The sequence below is a fragment of the Lonchura striata genome, chromosome 1 (genome assembly GCF_050655825.1).
Source record: "Lonchura striata isolate lonStrDom1 chromosome 1, ASM5065582v1, whole genome shotgun sequence".
NCBI classification, from domain to species: domain Eukaryota; kingdom Metazoa; phylum Chordata; class Aves; order Passeriformes; family Estrildidae; genus Lonchura; species Lonchura striata.
The window spans coordinates 116,868,886-116,886,412 of record NC_140703.1 but is presented as its reverse complement, the minus strand read 5'-3'; the positions used below and the strand labels follow the sequence as shown (position 1 = coordinate 116,886,412).

The following is a 17,527-nucleotide window of genomic DNA, read 5'->3' as shown; positions in this document are numbered from 1 at the left end:
GGGCTGCCCCGCCATCTTAGGGGCGTCCCCGTCTCCCTTCCCCGCGGGTTGCGGGTGGCTGTGCTTGGTGTATAACGCGTTCTGTCCTCGCTGTGCGGAGCTGAGGGACGAGGGAGAGGTGCCCGCCGTGCTGGAGGTGGGTGATGAGTGCTGGGTGTCCCCCAGGACCCTTCACCCCGAGGGTGTCGGGGTTCATGGCGGTTCCCTCCCGTGAGGGGACGAGAGGAGCGGGAGAGGGCGAGACTGGCGCTGAGGTGGGAAAGGCGCTCCCGACCCTGGGACGTCGCGCTGGAGATTCTTGCAGTGGAGTAATGCCAAGAGGGGGGCAAACTCAGCGTTTAAACTTCGTTTTATGAGGGAAATGCAGCTTCTTTGAATGCACTGTATCGGTTAGAAAAGCAGCAAGCAGGTTTTCGCATGGTGTGTTACACAACCAGCCGTTGTAGGCAGCGTGTTCTGTGCTGTTTTCCCCCGAAAAGGCTGTAATTGCTCCTTCTGCCTGGCCCTGGAAGATAGAGCTACCCCATCCTTTTTTATATATTGTTTGGGATCTTAAAGATCATCCACTTGCAACCTTTGCCATGGACAGGGATACCTTGCACTAAACCAGGTTGCTCAGGTTTTGAGCCTGAAGTTCTCAGCAAAACTCGAGCTGAGCTAGTTGAATATTCCCAAAAGATGGAAAGCCTTCCTGTGAGCTGTTAGTGCAGAAGAGCTTACTCCTACAAAAAGTTAATTTAGTACTAAAGATTAGTCACTGGCATTTTTCAGTTGAGACATTTCTTTCTTCTTTTTACCCATCACGGGTTGGCCTTTCTTCAGAACACATGAATACCTCGTGTTGCCTTAGGAATTTACACGGCTTGCACAGGAATGTAGATTCACATAATCCCAGGTGGAATTTTAAATAGTATTTTAAAGAAAAAAACACTTGTCCGGGGAGGCTCCACACTGCTGGAAATATTTAAAGCCAGGTTGGATAAGGCTTGGAGCTATTGGGATAGTGGAAGGTATCCATGGCAAAGAGATGATCTTTAAAGACCCTTCCAACCCAAACCATCCCACAAGTCTAATTCCTTTCCAAACAGCCATTTTAGCTGTCTGAGTGAACTTTTCTTTGCTGCTGACAGTTCTTACATTCCGAGGAGACAATGTCCAGTGTGCAGGTGGCTGTGGTGACAGGCTCCAACAAAGGGATTGGCTTGGCCATCGTGCGGTCCCTGTGCAAGCAGTTCCCAGGGGATGTGTACCTGACCTCCCGGGATCCCGGCCGTGGCCAGGCTGCCGTGGCACAGCTCCAGCAGGAAGGGCTGCGCCCACTCTTCCACCAGCTGGACATCGATGACCTGCAGAGCATCCGAGCGCTCCGGGACTTCCTGAAGGAGAAGTATGGAGGCATCAACGTGCTGGTGAACAACGCTGGTATTGCTTTCAAAGGTAGGAAGTGCTCTGCTGGGGTAGTCCTGTGTTCTGATTTCCTTATCTCTCTAAGCTTTCAGAGAAAGGTAACACACCCGAGATAGCTCAGCTACCTCAGATGGTTTAAGATTAGCAGGATGGCTTCTGAGACAGTGTTGGAAACAGAAAAGATTTATTAAAAGGCAAAATAACAAAGCTCTTTGCAGAGAAAACCCAAGCCAGGGCAAGAGGTTCTTGCTGCTGATAAAACACTTCACAAAAGAGATTGCTTTCCTTTGTTCTCTTCTTTTTCTAGTGAATTACCTAGGTGGCACCTTTTGGCTTCTGTCCAGTTGGGTATCCTTAGGTTTGAGGTGAAGTCCCCAAGGTCCTATGAGGTGTCATTTAACCAACTTGAGGAGAGAAACTTCTGGGCTTCTTTCCTTTTTAAGAAGACAAAAGATAATTCAGTCACTCTGTCAACAGGAGGCACATTCCTGCAGATGCATCAACACTTCTGTGCCACTGCCATGCTGCTTTTTTGCTTGGGCAAACTTCCCATCTTAAGGGTGATGTGAGAACAGTGTGCCAGGGGAGGGCTAGCTTGGACAGCAGCGGGAATTTCCCCGTGGAAAGGGTGCTCAGGCTGCCCAGGGAGCTTTGGAGTGCCCATCCCTGCAGGTGTCCCCTGGAGGTGGCACTGAGTGCTCTGGGCTGGGGACAAGGTGGGCATGGGGCCCAGCTGGGACTCCCTGGGCTGGGAGAACTTTTCCAGCTGTAGCAATTCCATGATTCTGTGAACATGCTTCCCTGGAGTGTTGTGTTTGCACCACATGGAAATGTTGAGGCACACGGGTAGGTGGGCTGGGTTGGGTTAAGTGCCTCAGTGCCCAGGAGTTCCAGCAGGGCCATGGGAGCCCATCTCCCTTGGGAATGTCTCCCTGTGCCTCAGGGAGCTGCATTTTCTCTGTTCTCCACCCCCATGCTCTGGTCTGTGCATTATCTGCTCAGGGATTCCAGCTGATGAAAAAGCACCTTTATTGTCCCTGGCTGGGCTTTGCTATCCCGAGCTTTTTCAGGCCATTCAGTCACCTCTAAACTACTCAAATCCTGCTGTGCTGAGCAAGAATTTAACCCTTTCTCCTCCCAGTGGGCAGAAAGGCAGGGAAAGTGAGAAAGACACAGCAGTTTCAAGGTGGAAGGATGCATTTTTGTTGTGTGTATGAAATCCAGATCAGAATTTGCTCCAGACAGATTGTGGCTGATGGTTTTAGGGGGAAAATTGTGTCCCTGTACTCCCTCAGGTGAGATCCCACCTGCAGAGCTGCCCCAGCCCTGTCCCAGCCCAGGAGGAGCTGGAGCTGCTGCAGAGAGCCCAGAGGAGGCTCCAGGATGAGCAGAGGGATGGAGCAGCTCTGCTGGCAGGAAAGGCTGGCACAGCTGGGATTGTTCACCTGCACAGGAGAAGCTTTGGGGTGGCCTAACTGGGGCATTCCATGAGGGAATGGCTTCACACTGTAAGAGAGTAGGGAACTTCTCATGGAGTGGGAGTGCAGTGATGGTCTTCTGACTCTTACCTGTTACTTTATAGGAAAATTGCTTAAGATCAGCTTATTGGGAGGCAGCTCCTAATAGATTCGTCTGAGCTCCAGGGTGTGCTCAGGAAAGATTCCAGCAACAGTTAAAATATCACTTCCAGATGTTTAGCCTTGACTTTCCTCAAGCTGGCAACAACTGAGTCAGCCATCACACAATTTAGGACGTGATAAAGGAACTGTTGCTGTGAGTATCAAGCACAGAGGGTGTAATAGCTGTGTAAGAACTTATTGTCATGCTTCTCTCATAGTTTTAATTTTTGCTTCCCAGGTTGGTATTTCTACCCAAGCTTGTTTCTTTCCTCACCAAGTTTTTGCCATCATCCCAGAATTTATGCTCTCCTTTCTTAGTTGCAGCATTATGTGCTATTGCATCTGTCAAAGATTAGATATGCCATTAAGTTTTATTATTTTGGTTTTGTGCTGCGTTTGCCCAGCAAAATCCTTAATGTGGGAAAAACTTCCTGTATCAAATGGTTGTGGAGCTGTGGTTGTCTTCCGGATGAGCCTCTCTGGGAAGAGTTGTCTAATAAAGCTTCTTTAACCAGGGGAGCTCTGGATGTTACCACACACCCTGTTAGACACATGAGTGGGGTTTGGGGTGTAAGGAGATACTCTCTCATAAGAAAGGAAAGATATGGAAGCAGGATTTGGGGTTCTGCAGGATTTTAGTTCTCTCTCTGCCATAATCCTGGCCATGGGTCATGCTCTGCCGTCGTGTGTGAGATTTAAATGCGAGTGATTTACAAATGAATGTGGGTGATTAAACATGTTTTGCAATAAAAACCACATCAAATAACGACCTGTTAAAATTTCTCTTTTGAATTACCATGGATTTAGAGACAAGGAACTGCCCAGTCTGTGATCTTATGCCTCTTTTCTAATTACTAAAAACAGCAACTAAAATAAACTCTTGGGGTTTGGTAACTTCTATTCAAGCAGTGTTACAATTCTAATTTTTGGTTCTTTTTCCCCACTTCCTACCTCTTATGACCAGTCCATGACACCACTCCATTTGCAGTCCAAGCTGAGGTTACCCTGAAGACAAACTTCTTTGGAACCAGGAATGTTTGCACAGAATTGCTGCCTCTCATGAAGCCTTATGGTAAGTGAAACATAATAAGAGGAGAAAGAGTTTTGTTTAAATTTTGGCCCTTTTCAATGGGAAATCCTGTCCAGTCTCAGGCACTGCACCAGTGTTTCAGATGTGGTGCTGTGATGTGTTTGCTGCTATAAATGAAATGTAGTCTCTCCTAATATTTAAATACATTGAGGTTTTCAAGGGAAAAAAAAAGAAATCAACTAGATGAAAAGCAGATTTTTATTTCCTGAGGGAGAAGGAATAAATGGAGTGTGTGAATTTTGGGGAGAGGGGAAACAGTGCCAAAGTTGCAGTTTAGTCCTCTTGTACTACAGTGTAGGATGGCTGTTAATATTCTGTGGCTTTTAAGATTAAATCCCCAATTTCACCACCAGACTGACTGTGAAGTAGCAGGAAAAAGGGGAAACAGTGCAACATAATTTTGGAGATGAGTGATTTACTGATTCAGCTTACTCGTTCCTCTTACTGAAGTGCTGGGAGATAAATCCTTAAATTTGTAAATCTCCAGGTATTGTTTCTACTGTAGTAAGAGTGTACCTGCTGATTGTGAAGTCCTTTCCTGGATGTTTATCTGACTTGCAGGTTCACACCTTAAATTACCTTTCATGGTACTTACTAGAAATCAGAACATTGAGTTAATCTGATTTTCCAGGACCTCTGCAAAACAACCCGCCTAAAATATTGTACAGATATTTACCTGAGGAGCAAATTCAGAACTGGAGAGCAGCCCCACTTCAGTGTGAGCTTAAAATGGGTGAAAATAATCAGTTTGTATTCTCTTTTCAGGTCGGGTGGTGAACGTCTCCAGCATGGTGAGTTGCTCAGCCCTGAGAGGCTGCAGCCAGGAGCTGCAGCAGAAATTCCGCAGTGACACCATCACTGAGGATGAGCTGGTGCAGCTCATGGCCAAATTCGTGGAAGACACCAAGAGAAGTGTCCATGACAAAGAGGGTTGGCCAAACACTGCCTATGGGGTGTCCAAAATCGGGGTCACCGTCTTGTCCAGGATCCAAGCGCGGCTGTTGAACGAGCAGAGGAAAGGTGACCACATCCTCCTCAATGCCTGCTGCCCCGGCTGGGTCAGGACAGACATGGCAGGTCCTAAGGCCACCAAGTCCCCAGATGAGGGGGCCGAGACCCCCGTGTATTTGGCCCTTTTGCCTTCCAGTGCTGATGCTCCTCACGGCCAATTTGTCAGTGACAAAACTGTCAAACCCTGGTGAGCTCAGGGGGCTGGGGATGGAAAGGGGGCTGAGCTCATTTTCCTGATTTCATTCCTGATTCCATCATTCCCTTTTCTCTCTCCCCTGGCATGGGTCTCATGGGGCTGGGATGAGGAAGCAGGTGCCTTATCTCTCATCACAGTAGAGTTTTCCAGGATCCAGAGCTGTTCTGGAGGCTGCACAGGGTTTTCTAAAGAGGATAGGGCTGTTCTAGAGCTGCTGTGATCTGTCTGGGGAGAGATCAAGATCAGAATCACTGTTGGTCAGACATTTGTTACTATCAGAACTAAATGGAATTAGGTGAAAATAAAAATAACACTGATCCACCATTTATAGCCAAACATAATCAGTTGGTGTTATTAATATATCAATAAATAATTACTGATTTATATTCTGGTACTTAATTGTTCTGGTACTAAAAACTTATAAGGTCAGAAAATATATTTTCATTTTCTGCAGTAGAGTTTGTGGCTGGGATTTGTGATGTCTGTACTGGATACAGAGAAAATAAACTACAGACCTAACACAACAAAGTGTTCCTCAGTTCCTTTATTGCACAGCTAGAAGTTTCCTTAATAAAATCTGAATTAAGTGCACTCTGCATAGCAGCAGTGACAACTCTAAGTGATATGGAGAGCTGTATGTTTGCTGAAATGCTGCTTATTGCCTTTCAAACTCTCAGAGTTGAAAAATTACCTCTGAAGGAACTGGAAACAATTGCCCATAAAGCTGTTGTTAGTAATAACAAATCAATAATGGGCTTGTTAATTGTTAGTCAGGAGTCAGGGAGGCGATGCTGGCTGGCTTTGACATTGGCCTCCCCCAGAACAGCTTGGGTTGGGAAGCCTTGGAGTGGAAGGCATTGGGAATAAGTATTCTGGGGAATTATTAATTGCTTATCAGCACAGAACAAAGGGCTGGTTATAAATTGGTTTTTTAGCCATACAGGAGCATTGTTTTTGTGAAGAATTACCTCATCTGTCATGCCCCAGAGGTCCTTGAAGGGAAGGCCAAAAGTTCTCAGGGTAACTGTTCTCTGGGAAGGAAAAAACCTCAGAGGCCTTGGGTTTAGGGGGAAAAATAACAAAGTATTGGAACCCTGGCTGCTGAGAATTTGAGACTTTCTGTGCTGCCAGGCACTGACCCCCAGGAGAACACTGCACTGACCTGAGGCCGTGGAGAAGCTTCCAAAATTCAATAATAAAACTGAGATTACAGGTGTGGGGTTGGAATGGAAGTGTGTGATAGCACAGGGTGGAAACTCAGAGTTGAAGGGTTTAGAATGCAGGAATAGATATAAAGCAAGATGGAGGTTTTGGGGTGGAGGCTGCTCCTCCTCCTTCTCCATGGGTTTGGGTGGTTTTGTGCAATTGGATAAAAAAGTCCCATTGCAGGCACGGGTGGTTGGGTATTGGGTTAAAAGTGAAAATAATTGAGGTGCCATTTCTTAATTGGACAGTATATCCTTAAAAAACTTGTAGCGAGAAATACCTCACAATTTTTTTACCTTGTTAGAGTAAAATACTGCAGAACTCAGGGTTTGTGAGACTGTAACAGAGATGAGAAATAATAAACATTTTAGTGAGCACAAACTATAATTTCAAGTGCCTGCAATCCCAATATAACAGAAGAAAAAAGAAGGCAAGAACTGGCACAAAAGCTGTGAAAGTTTTGGCTGCTGCACTGGAACTCAACCTTGGTGCTGTGCCACAAAGTAAAACCAGTTTGTGTGTGCCCTTCCAGTTGTGTTACTGGGATCTCAGTAAAACACAGCGTGGCTCTTGGATTTAGTCAGAGCTTTAAGAGACTTAATCCTGCACTGGGGAATCCTGCCTAACTCCTCATCTCTTGAGTGCTGCCTGAGTCACTGAGCTCCAAAAGCTGTGTGTCCACCTGTGTGGCATCTCCAAACATTCCAAACACACCTTGGTCTTGTTTTGTGCAAGGACCTGCCTGGAAGAATCCTGGCTCCCCTGACCACAGCCAGGAAATATCCAGTGCTAAATACTAATTAGTTTTTCAGTATCCCCTGGGATCTGTAAAGCTCTTGCTTAAGTCTAATTCAGATCTGCTTTGTTGGTCTGGCTTTTGTTTTAGCTTCATCGAAATTCTAGGTTTTCAAGTTTTACCAAAAGTGTTAAACTCATGCTGAGCTGTAAAATTTTGAGTAGAACCCAGCCTGGAGAGGAGAAGGCTCTGGGGTGACCTCAGAGCAGCCCAAAGGGATGTGGGGGAGATGGAGAGGGGCTTTCCATAGGGCCATGGAGTCAGAACAAGGGGGAATGGCCTGAATTGGAAAGAGAGCAGGTTTGGATTGGATATTGGGAAGAAATTCTGTATGTCAGGGTGGTGAGGCCTGGCACAGGCTGTTCAGAGATTTAAATTCCCTATGCCTGGAAGTGTCCAAGACTGGGATGGATGGAGCTTGGAGCAATGTGGGATAGTGAAAGTGTCCCTGCCCATAGCAGGGGGCTGGAATTAGATGATCTTTAAGATCCCTTCCATCCCAAACCATTCTGTGATTCTTCAGTGCATTTCAAATTCTCAAATTAAGTGTTTTTTAAACCAACTTCCTCTGTGTCAGGGTGAGGAGGCAAAGTGGGAGATGATGGCTGGGGAGTCACTGCCATTCCTCACGGGGGTGTTGATCCTAAACAGAGTTGTGAAAAACAGAGTTCACTCCTTAGAAATGTTAAAAGTTTAATAATAGGATAAAAAAAAGGACACTATTTCTAGCACTGGGGTGCTTTTGATAATGGCCAAAGAGCAGACCAGAAAACTTAAAATCATGTTCTCTATATACAGTTACATTGCTGGGGTTACATGCATATTCATTAGCCTATACATTATTTAAATATTCCCGAGTTTTTGGTGTTGTAGGAACTCCTCGTGTTTAGGTTTCCCATCCTGCCTTATCTGCATGACATCCTGAGATCAAGTCCATAAATTTTATTCCTTTCTATAATTTCACCCCTGTTTCAGACTTTTCTGATAAGAGGAGATAAGGAGCTCTTCCCCAGGCTCCAGTGTCTTGTGTCACTGTTACCACCTGGAGAGGTGAGTCCCTGATGGCCTTACAGTGCTCTTAGTTACAAAAAGCTTTTTCACATCTTCTCTTTTGCTAAGGCCTGTAGTACAATGCTTCCATCACAGCACTATTCCTATAAGCAATACATAAATATATTAATTACACTACTATTTCTATAAGCAATACATAAATATATTAATTACACTACTATTTCTATAAGCAATACATAAATATATTTATGACACTACTATTTCTATAAGCAATACATAAATATATTCATGACACTACTATTCCTACAAGCAATACATAAATATATTAATTACATTACTATTTCTATAAGCAATACATAAATATCATATTCATGACTACTATTTCTATGAGCTACACAGTACATACTTAAACTGATAGATATTTTATATTATATTGCATACTATATTACATATTATATTGTATATTACCTATTATAATTATTATGATATTATATATAATATATATTATATTGATATTATATAATATATAAGAGAACATAATATAGTTATATTACATTATGTTATATATTATATTACATTACATTACATTATATTGTTACATTGTTATTGTTATATTACATATATTATATTATATTATATTATATTATATTATATTATATTATATTATATTATATTATATTATATTATATTATATTATATTATATATTAATTACATTATATTACATTATATCTAAAAAAAGTTATCATTTGTACCACATCTAAACACTTCTGAACAATACCAATGTGCAAAAATCTAACCCATAAATGCAAAAGCCAATATTACCTGGTTGTTTTTCACAGTCTCCCGTGGGATGAAGAGAAGGAAGGGCAGGACACAGATGTTTTCCAGCTGTGCTGGGGGACTCAGGCCAGAGCAGCAGCAGCTGGAGGAGAGAACAAGAGGCAGGTGAGGCAGGAAAGAGTCTGGCACCATTCCCTGCTGCCCCAGGAATGTGCCCTGGCATGGGGCAGGGCTCTGCACACAACCTGCATTGTCCGACCCACATTTATCAATTCTTTATTTCTTTTCTCTTTTTTATAAACTGCCTCCCCCACTTCAACACAACCTGCACACAACCTGCATTGTCCGACCCACATTTATCAATTCTTTATTTCTTTTCTCTTTTTTAAAAACTGCCTCCCCCGCTTCTCTCCCAGCTCTGTTGTGCAGGAATTGTTCTGTTGCTCTCGCATTCTGGCAGCCTTGCTGAGTGTGAAGTTGAAGGGTATTGTAAATGCAGGTGAACCCAATGGGAAGAAATACTAATGTATGACTCAATTCAGAAGGGTGAATGATTTCTTTATTATAACTATGCTAAAATACATCAATATACTAGATAAAGGAAGATACTAAAACCACATATTACTTTCTCTATATCTGTAACCCAACTCGTGTCCCTCTCTGAGTCCAGCCCCAGGTGGGTTGGATTGGCCACCAGGCTCAAACCATCCTCACCAGAACCCAACCAAGCAACACCCCAGGGAAACAATTCTCCAAACACATTCCACATGGGAAAAACAAGGAGCAGAAACAGAAATTGTTTTCTCTTTCTTCTCTCTGTGCTGCTCTATGAAAAATCCTGAGAGAGAGAGAAATGTGCTTGCCACAGAAGGGTTAATAATAATAATAATAATCACCATCATCATCATCATCATCATCATGGGCTGTTGTCCTGTACAACATTTCTACACGTGATTTACTGTGCTTTTCATGGCATGTCACTACCATGGAATCACAGAATATCTGGGTTGGATAACTTAAAGATCATCCAGCTCTACCCTCTGAGAAAGGAATTGGAAAACATCCTAAAAAATACACTGTATTTCAGGATATAAATGTTATATCTTAAGGATATAATCAAAAATACAACTAAGCATGCTTAGTTCTGACCATCATTTCCAAGAATAATTCTAAAATTTACAAACTGAAATTTGAACTGGTGGCGCTGCAGTTTGGAAAGGTTAAATTCCTAAAATGAAGCTAGGAAGGGGAGAGGCAGGTGGTACCAAGAGAGGGAAACAGTATGTTAATGTAACACTTCATATATTTATTGTTCTTAATGTAATGTAACTTCATGTTTAATGTGTTACTTAACACTTAATGTAACTTATCACTGAAACAGTATCATCCAAATCTGAACAGTTTCTCTTCTCTCACCTTGAATAACTGAATTAATGCATTTCCCTTGATTTTTTTTTCTCAGCTGCTTTGAGCTACCAGGATTTTCTGTCTGCATGTTTAAAAAAAAACCAAAAAAACCAAAAACAACAACAAAACAAAACAAAAAAAAAGGAAAAGAGAGAGAAGTGAAAGAGGGAAAGAGGGAAGAAAAAAAGGAGAAAAAGGAGAAGGGGAAAAGGGAGGGAAGAGGGGAAGGGATGGCAAAGGAAAAAAAAAGAAAGGAAGGGGAAGAGAAACTGAGGTTCAATAATGTTTCCACAGTATATGAATCCTTTTTGAGCATGATCCTGTATTTTACTTCCCATGGGAGTTTTGATTTTGTTTGGTTGGTTTGTTCCTTTGATTTGCTGTCACAGGACTAAAATTCCCCCAGCACAATTTCTTCCAAGCAAACAGATGGCTCCTTACATGGGAGCCCTCTATAAATGTGACATCTGACCTCTTGTAAAAACCATTAAAATTTCCCCAAAATGCTTTTTTTTCCCCTAAATCCACATAGTAGTGTAATATATACTTTGACTGTAGCATATTAGAGAGACTAATAGCATAATAGAGACTGTGAAATGTTGAAATGCTTTTTCATGTCACTAACTCAGAAAAAGATGTAAAATAATATTGTAGTATTATTAAAAGGTGTAAAAAATAATGGGGTGACTTCCCAGGTTCAGGAATTATCTTCTCTGAAAGACAAGATAACAGAAACAGAAACCAGAGCGCTGCAAAAATAAGAATTTATTGAGCCTCGTTATCAGGGAGTGAAAATACAACAGGATGGAGCCGCAAGAAGAAATAAAATATATTAATTTAATCTACAAGACATGAAGACGAGTCAAAGGTTAAAATAAAGCAAAAGAGCATCTAAACGCAAAGAGTGTTTGAATATGTATGAACTCTTATGAATATTCATGTAGCCCTGCGATGCGATAGTAAATAGAGAACGTGGTTGAATTTAAGGCGGGTTTTGGCAATAGCCAAGCACCCAGCGCTGCATTTTATCCCTTCAGAAACTTTTAATAAAATGTTCAATAGTCAGCCCTGCTTCTCACATCCCGGTGCATCCCGGGGTTCTCTCCGTGCATCCCGGAGCTCTCCCGGTTCATCCCGGGGCTCTCCCGGGGCTCTCCCAGTGCACCCCGGGGCTCTCCCGGTGCGTCCTGGAGCTCTCCCGGTGCATCCCGGGGTTCTCCCGGTGTTTCCATGGGCTGTCCCGGTGTTTCCCGGGACTCTCGGTGCATCCCGGAGCTCTCCTGGTTCATCCCGGGGTTCTCCCGGTTCATCCCGGGGTTCTCTCGGTGCATCCTGGAGCTCTCCCGGTGTATCCAGGGACTCTCCCGATGCATCCCGGGTTCTCTCGGTGCATCCTGGAGCTCTCCCGGTTCATCCCGGGACTCTCCCGGTGTTTCCCGGGGCTATCCCGGTGCGTCCTGGAGCTCTTCCCGTGCATCCCGGGGCTACACCGATGCACCCCGGTGTATCCAGGGACTATCCCGGTGCATCCAGGAGCTCTCCCTGTGCATCCCGGAGCCCTCCCGGTGCATCCCCGAACTCTCCCGATTCATCCTGGGACTCTCCCGGTGCATCCCGGGGCTATCCCGATGCATCCCGGTGCATCCCGGGGCTCTCCCGGTGCATCCTGGAGCTCTCCCGGTGTATCCAGGGACTCTCCCGATGCATCCCGGGTTCTCTCGGTGTATCCTGGAGCTCTCCCGGTTCATCCCGGGACTCTCCCGGTATTTCCCGGGGCTACACCGATGCACCCCGGTGTATCCAGGGACTATCCCGGTGCATCCAGGAGCTCTCCCGGTGCATCCCGGGACTCTCCCGGTGCATCCCGGTGTTTCCAGGGGCTCTCCCTGTGCATCCCGGAGCTCTCCCGGTGCATCCCCGAACTCTCCCGGTGTTTCCCGGGGCTATCCCGGTGCATCCTGGGGCTCTCCCGGTGCATCCCGGGGCTATCCCGATGCATCCCGGTGCATCCCGGGGCTCTCCCGGTGCGGAGCCGCCGTCCCCGCCCGCGTCGCCAGAGGGCGCTCAGCGCCCCGGCCCGCCCGCCGGGTTGTACCATCTCCCGCAGGGCGGGGGGGAGGCAGGTGACGCGCTGCGGGCTGTGGCGCGACGCGACAGAGGCTGACACCGGGAGAGAGGTGACAGCGACAGCGGGTGACAGCGACAGCGGGTGACAACGACAGCGGGTGACAGCGACAGCGGGTGACAGGCACAGCTGGAGCCCTCCCGCACCGCGATGCCCCGGCTCTCCCCGCACGGGGCTCGGTGGTGCGGCCCCGCTGAGGGCGGGGGTGGTGGCATTCCTTAGGAACGGGCTCCATGGGGCCGGGCTTCCATGGGGACGGGCTTCCATGGGGACGGGCTTCCATAGGGCAAACTCTCCATAGGGCCGGGCTTCCATGGGGACGGGCTTCCATAGGGACGGACTTCCATAGGGCTCATTTCCATAGGGTCGGCTCTCCCTAGGGCGCATTTCCATAGGGACTGCGGGAGCTGCCCGCTTCCCCACACGGCGCCGGGAGCTGCGGGGGCGCTGCGCAGGTAGGAGGGGACGGGAAGGGAAGGGAAGAGACGGGAAGAGAAGGGAAGGGAAGGGAAGGGAAGGGAAGGGAAGGGAAGGGAAGGGAAGGGAAGGGAAGGGAAGGGAAGGGAAGGGAAGGGAAGGGAAGGGAAGGGAAGAGACAGGAGGGATGGGAAGAGACGGGAAGGGATGGGAAGGGACGGGAGGGATGGGAAGGGACGGGAGGGATGGGAAGAGACGGGAAGGGACGGGAACGGAGGGATGGGAAGAGACGGGAAGGGATGGGAAGGGACGGGAGGGATGGGAAGGGAAGGGAGGGATGGGAAGAGACGGGAAGGGAAGGGAAGAGACGGGAGGGACGGGAAGGGAAGGGAAGGGACCCGGCGGAGCGGTCCGAACGCCGGGCTGGCGGGGTTGGAGGGATCGCCCAGCCCCGCCCCGCTCACCTGGAGCAGGTGACGCCGCAGCGCTGGGAGCGGCTCCGGCCATTCCCCACGGCCCCGAGAGCTGCCGCCAGGGATTGGCGTTGTTGGAGGGTGATCCCGCTGGATTTTCAGCCCACCTCCATGGGGAGAAGCTCTTCCGCAGGTTGAGGTGGAATTTCCTGTTTTGGTCTGTGGCCGTCGCTCCTCGTCCCGACCGCTGAAAGGAGCCTGGCATCAGTGGTGGAAGGTGGTGGATGGTTGTTTACATCGGGGTTACACCCTGGGATTTGGGTTATGTGCCGTAAGATCGCTGGCATGGGGCTTTTGTATGGTTTTTAATTATTTTATGTTATTCCTTATTTTCCTGCCTTTGCGCCCAAGCACAAACATGATCTATTTGCCTTATTTCGATTATTGGATTTTATCCAGCCTTGCTGACATTCAACCCCCACTTAATCATCACTTCCATCCCTGCTTTCCTGGGTGGAAATCAACCCTTTACCTGTTTTTTCACTGCAGAAAATCCAGATGAAATACCTTGAGAGCTGATGTGTCCTGGCAGCAAAGCAGCTGCCTGATCCTGAGTGATCCAAACAAATCTCTCCTCGGAAGTGGCAGCAGCCCTGCCTTGGCAGAGAGCTGCTGGAAAAACTTCCCAGCTCCTGCTTTGTCCTCAGGAGTAGAAACAATCCCATCATGAAAATCCTTCAATGAGATGAGGGAAATAGAGTTCCATTTCTTGCCCAGTGTTTGTATCAGATTACTCCTAATTTTTGCTGACAGTATCTTGCAGCTTTTCCACTTTGTTGGGTTTTATGGGAGGGTTGACTTTAATTTTTTTTTTTTTTTTTGGAACAAGCAGGGCTGGATCCCAGATGAATGAAATGTTATTCCCTGATTTCACTCTCTCTGATGTGAGCAGCACTGCAAACATCCCAATAAAGACAAAATTAAACCCTCTCTGTAGCTAAACAAACCAACAAACCTACCCTGATGACATTGTGTGATAATTTTATTTTTCCATGGAGGTAGATCTGGCTTGGCTGGCACAGAGTGCTTTTATTGGCAATGCCTCAGTCCTGCTCAGGGGTGTGCAAAGGTGGCTCCAACCTGCACTTAAAATCCTTTCTGGTTTTCATTTCATCCAGCATTTTTCTGGTTTTGAGAGGTTCTTACCAAATCCCTTCTATTGCTGGAGTTAAGGTTGTTTATTACAAGATATTTAATGTTTTAAAGGACATGGAGGATGGCTTGGGTTTATTTTTGTCTCCTAACAGCAGGAGACTGAATGCAGATGTCCTTCAGAAATGTAAAATATTTTGTTCCAGAGCTGTGATTTCTTTTCTGTATCAGTGATGCAGCAGGGATGACCTAAACCCAAGTATATTTAAACTATTCTAGAAGAATATTTCCATGTTTTCTAACAGAACTGGTGTCAGAGGTAGCAAAGGAGAGAAGGAAGGATTTTTTAAGTAGGGAAAATCCAACCATGCTTGGATTCCATTGTTCTAAACTGGGTACATTTGAATTTTTAACCTAAATGCCTTGCAAAACACATGAAAATCAAGTCTGAACAGCTGATCTTTAAAGATAAAAATATATTTTAAATGTAAAAATATATTTTAAACATAAAAATATATAAAAATACATATTAATATTTTATTTATATTATATTCCTGTTCTGTTGAAATACAGGAAGATTATAATGGAATTGGCATTTTTGGCACAACACCTTGGACTTGCACTTGAGCTGGTGCTGCTGCCAAGTGGAGCTGCAGGGCTCTGAGAGCTCCTTCTGCTGAGAGCCCTGGAGCAGGATTCTCCTGGGAAGCTGTGTTTGCACAGGGAATATTCCCCATTCCATGCTCCAGCTGACACAGCACAGCACAGAAAATGAGTTCTGAAGGAATTCCCAGCTCCCCAAATCCTTGGAAGGAGACTTTGGGATCCTCCCCCTTGTTATTGTGTGTGGAATGGGAAAAACACCTTCCAGAAATAGGAAAAATTGACTGAAAATCTTTTAGGAGAAGCAGTGGGGAGTCAAAATTATTTTGGGAATTATTTTTAACGTCGTGTTGAAATTTTTGCCTGTTTATTGTGCTGCCAGTGCTTCTCCATATTTATTATCTCAGCTGTGGCAGAGCTGAAATTGGGGTGATTTTTGTAACTCTTTGCATGTTTGAGTTTTCCAGGAGGCTCCACCTTGCTATGAGCTGCCAAGATGGATCCAGAAGAGCAGGATTTACTTGGGGATTACAGATACAGGAATTATTCTTCAGCAATTGAGAAAGCTTTGAGGAACTTTGAATCATCCAGTGAATGGGCAGATCTGATCTCTTCCCTTGGCAAGCTCAATAAGGTACAGAGGGGAACTTTTGTCATTTATTTGTGATATTTGTATTGGTGTGAACTTTTCTGGCACTTCCAGCACTTGAAAAAAATTGAAAATTCACTCAAGAAAAAGAATGGGAGGTGCTAAGTCAGTATTTTTTTAATATAAATAGGAGAAATTCTGGTGAATTTCTCACATTTACATAAAAGAGCTTTCCTGCAAATGGTGTTTGCTGTCTTAATGCTGCTACATTAATTTAATTTAATTCATTTAATTTTTGCATAAAAGAAACCTTCAGTCTAGAGCAGCTAAAAAGCTTTTCTTGAAAAGAGGAAATGACAAGTTACAGAACATTTTCTGAGTCAATTCTTTTATTTAAAGGTCACGTTTCCTTGGCTGTGCCCTCCCCTTGGATTTGGGGAAATTAGGTGGTTTTTGTACAGCCATGGAGAGAGACAGAAATATTGGTTTGGAACAGGAGTTTCACATTTCTGCCTGCAGTTTTTCAGCGTGATTCTGGCTCTCATCAAGAGCCAGAGGCCTTCAAAATGCTTTTCTCCAAAGGGAAAATATGAAGTAATTAGAGTGAGAGGAAGGCTTTGATCTTTGATCTTGACCTAGATGAACACTGAGCACCTACCTGATCTCTTCTTCAGGTACAGAATTGCCAAAATCTGTGGCAGCAGAGCAGAAACCAGAGGAAAAGCTTTCAGCTGATCCAGAGCCCATCTGCTGTGGGGTTTTATGGATTTAATCTTTTTAGGAGCTTAAGAATTGGTGGAGCAAATCATCCCCAGTGTTCATCCCTGTCTGTTGTCTGAAAACCTGGAGGGATGTGGCAGGGGAGGGAAGATTAAGATGTCAGTAACTGTGGGGATTTTTGGAGGATTTATGGGGATTTTTGAAGGAGTTTTGAATGAGTTAGAGACTGGATTTTTGAGTTGTTTTTGATGGTGTGGTTTATTTGTTTTATTTCTACATAGGTAGGAAGGGTGAGTTTGGCTTACCTTGTTCCAGTATGGTTTAGAAGGTCACAAGACCCTTAGTTATAAGACTTTTTAAGGAGTTATCGACTAAAAAACACTGTTAATAAGGATATTTATGTTTTTGGCTCAATCTTTAAGTATTTCATCTTACAGACTACAGTGTGAGCTTTTATAGCTAATTATATTATGACACACAAACCTACAGTACTGCATTTTAATTTCTTTGTTTATTTTTGCAATTACTTTTATTTTTTAATATCTTAAACTTTAAAACTTTAAACTTTCTTTTACTTAAGTTAACCTTTGTCTGCTTTAAACTATAAATTTACATTCTCACTTTTAGCCACTAAGTTTGGAAGCTTTTTTTCAAGGTCTCAGATGAAATCCTGGCTTTAATTCTAGGCTTTGGTTTCCAGGCCCAAAGTTCTGAGTTTTCTGTATTTCAGATTCCAGCAAATAACCATTCCCTGAACTCCTGGGATTACTTGGCCTCAAATATAAATATTATTCTGGCAGGAAAACCTCATTGGTGGAGGTGGATGAGCAGGAAGGAGATCAGTGATAAAACTGTTTTTACAAACTACACGTGGCTATAGTAAAAATCCTGGGGGTCACTTGTGTGCAGGGAAAATTGAGATTAATCACCTGTGAAAATGCTGAGACAGGCAAGCACAAAACACAAGAAGTCAAGAAGTTCAGA

The 17,527-nt window shown here is 44.9% G+C and overlaps 2 protein-coding genes and 1 long non-coding RNA gene across 4 annotated transcripts in view; 2 read left to right on the top strand and 1 right to left on the bottom strand.

Annotated features, from left to right (window-relative positions):
- The first annotated feature begins 43 nt into the window (after positions 1-43).
- On the top strand, positions 44-5,851 carry LOC110475373 (carbonyl reductase [NADPH] 1). The gene is made up of 4 exons (XM_021539468.4): positions 44-136; positions 1,131-1,437; positions 3,991-4,098; positions 4,882-5,851. Exons 2-4 carry the CDS (start codon positions 1,152-1,154, stop codon positions 5,316-5,318), a joined length of 831 nt encoding a protein of 276 aa, XP_021395143.1. The 5' UTR covers positions 44-136; positions 1,131-1,151; the 3' UTR covers positions 5,319-5,851.
- Positions 5,852-7,998: 2,147 nt separating this feature from the next.
- On the bottom strand, positions 7,999-13,665 carry LOC146768847 (uncharacterized). The gene is made up of 3 exons (XR_014950076.1): positions 13,531-13,665; positions 9,160-9,259; positions 7,999-8,479 (listed from the first exon to the last, which is right to left on the bottom strand). It is a non-coding gene; the product is annotated as an uncharacterized LOC146768847 (long non-coding RNA).
- The window catches only part of DOP1B (DOP1 leucine zipper like protein B), a 48,554-nt gene continuing 43,995 nt past the window's right edge, over positions 12,969-17,527 (top strand). The window contains exons 1-3 of one of the 2 annotated variants that reach the window (XM_085560534.1): positions 12,969-13,104; positions 13,673-13,756; positions 15,702-15,868. In XM_085560534.1, coding sequence (XP_085416660.1) covers positions 15,731-15,868 — 138 coding nt within the window. In that variant the 5' untranslated portion in view covers positions 12,969-13,104; positions 13,673-13,756; positions 15,702-15,730. The remainder of the gene's footprint in view (positions 13,105-13,672; positions 13,757-15,701; positions 15,869-17,527) is intronic. The other variant, XM_085560543.1, reaches the window with a different exon arrangement.

Bases quoted from the DNA above. Each gene is read 5' to 3' on its own strand.
- LOC110475373 (XM_021539468.4), top strand. From the start codon at position 1,152: ATGTCCAGTGTGCAGGTGGCTGTGGTGACAGGCTCCAACAAAGGGATT. The intron at 1,438-3,990 runs GTAGGAAGTGCT...TCTTATGACCAG, and splicing joins CGCTGGTATTGCTTTCAAAG to TCCATGACACCACTCCATTT. The intron at 4,099-4,881 runs GTAAGTGAAACA...TTCTCTTTTCAG, and splicing joins GCCTCTCATGAAGCCTTATG to GTCGGGTGGTGAACGTCTCC.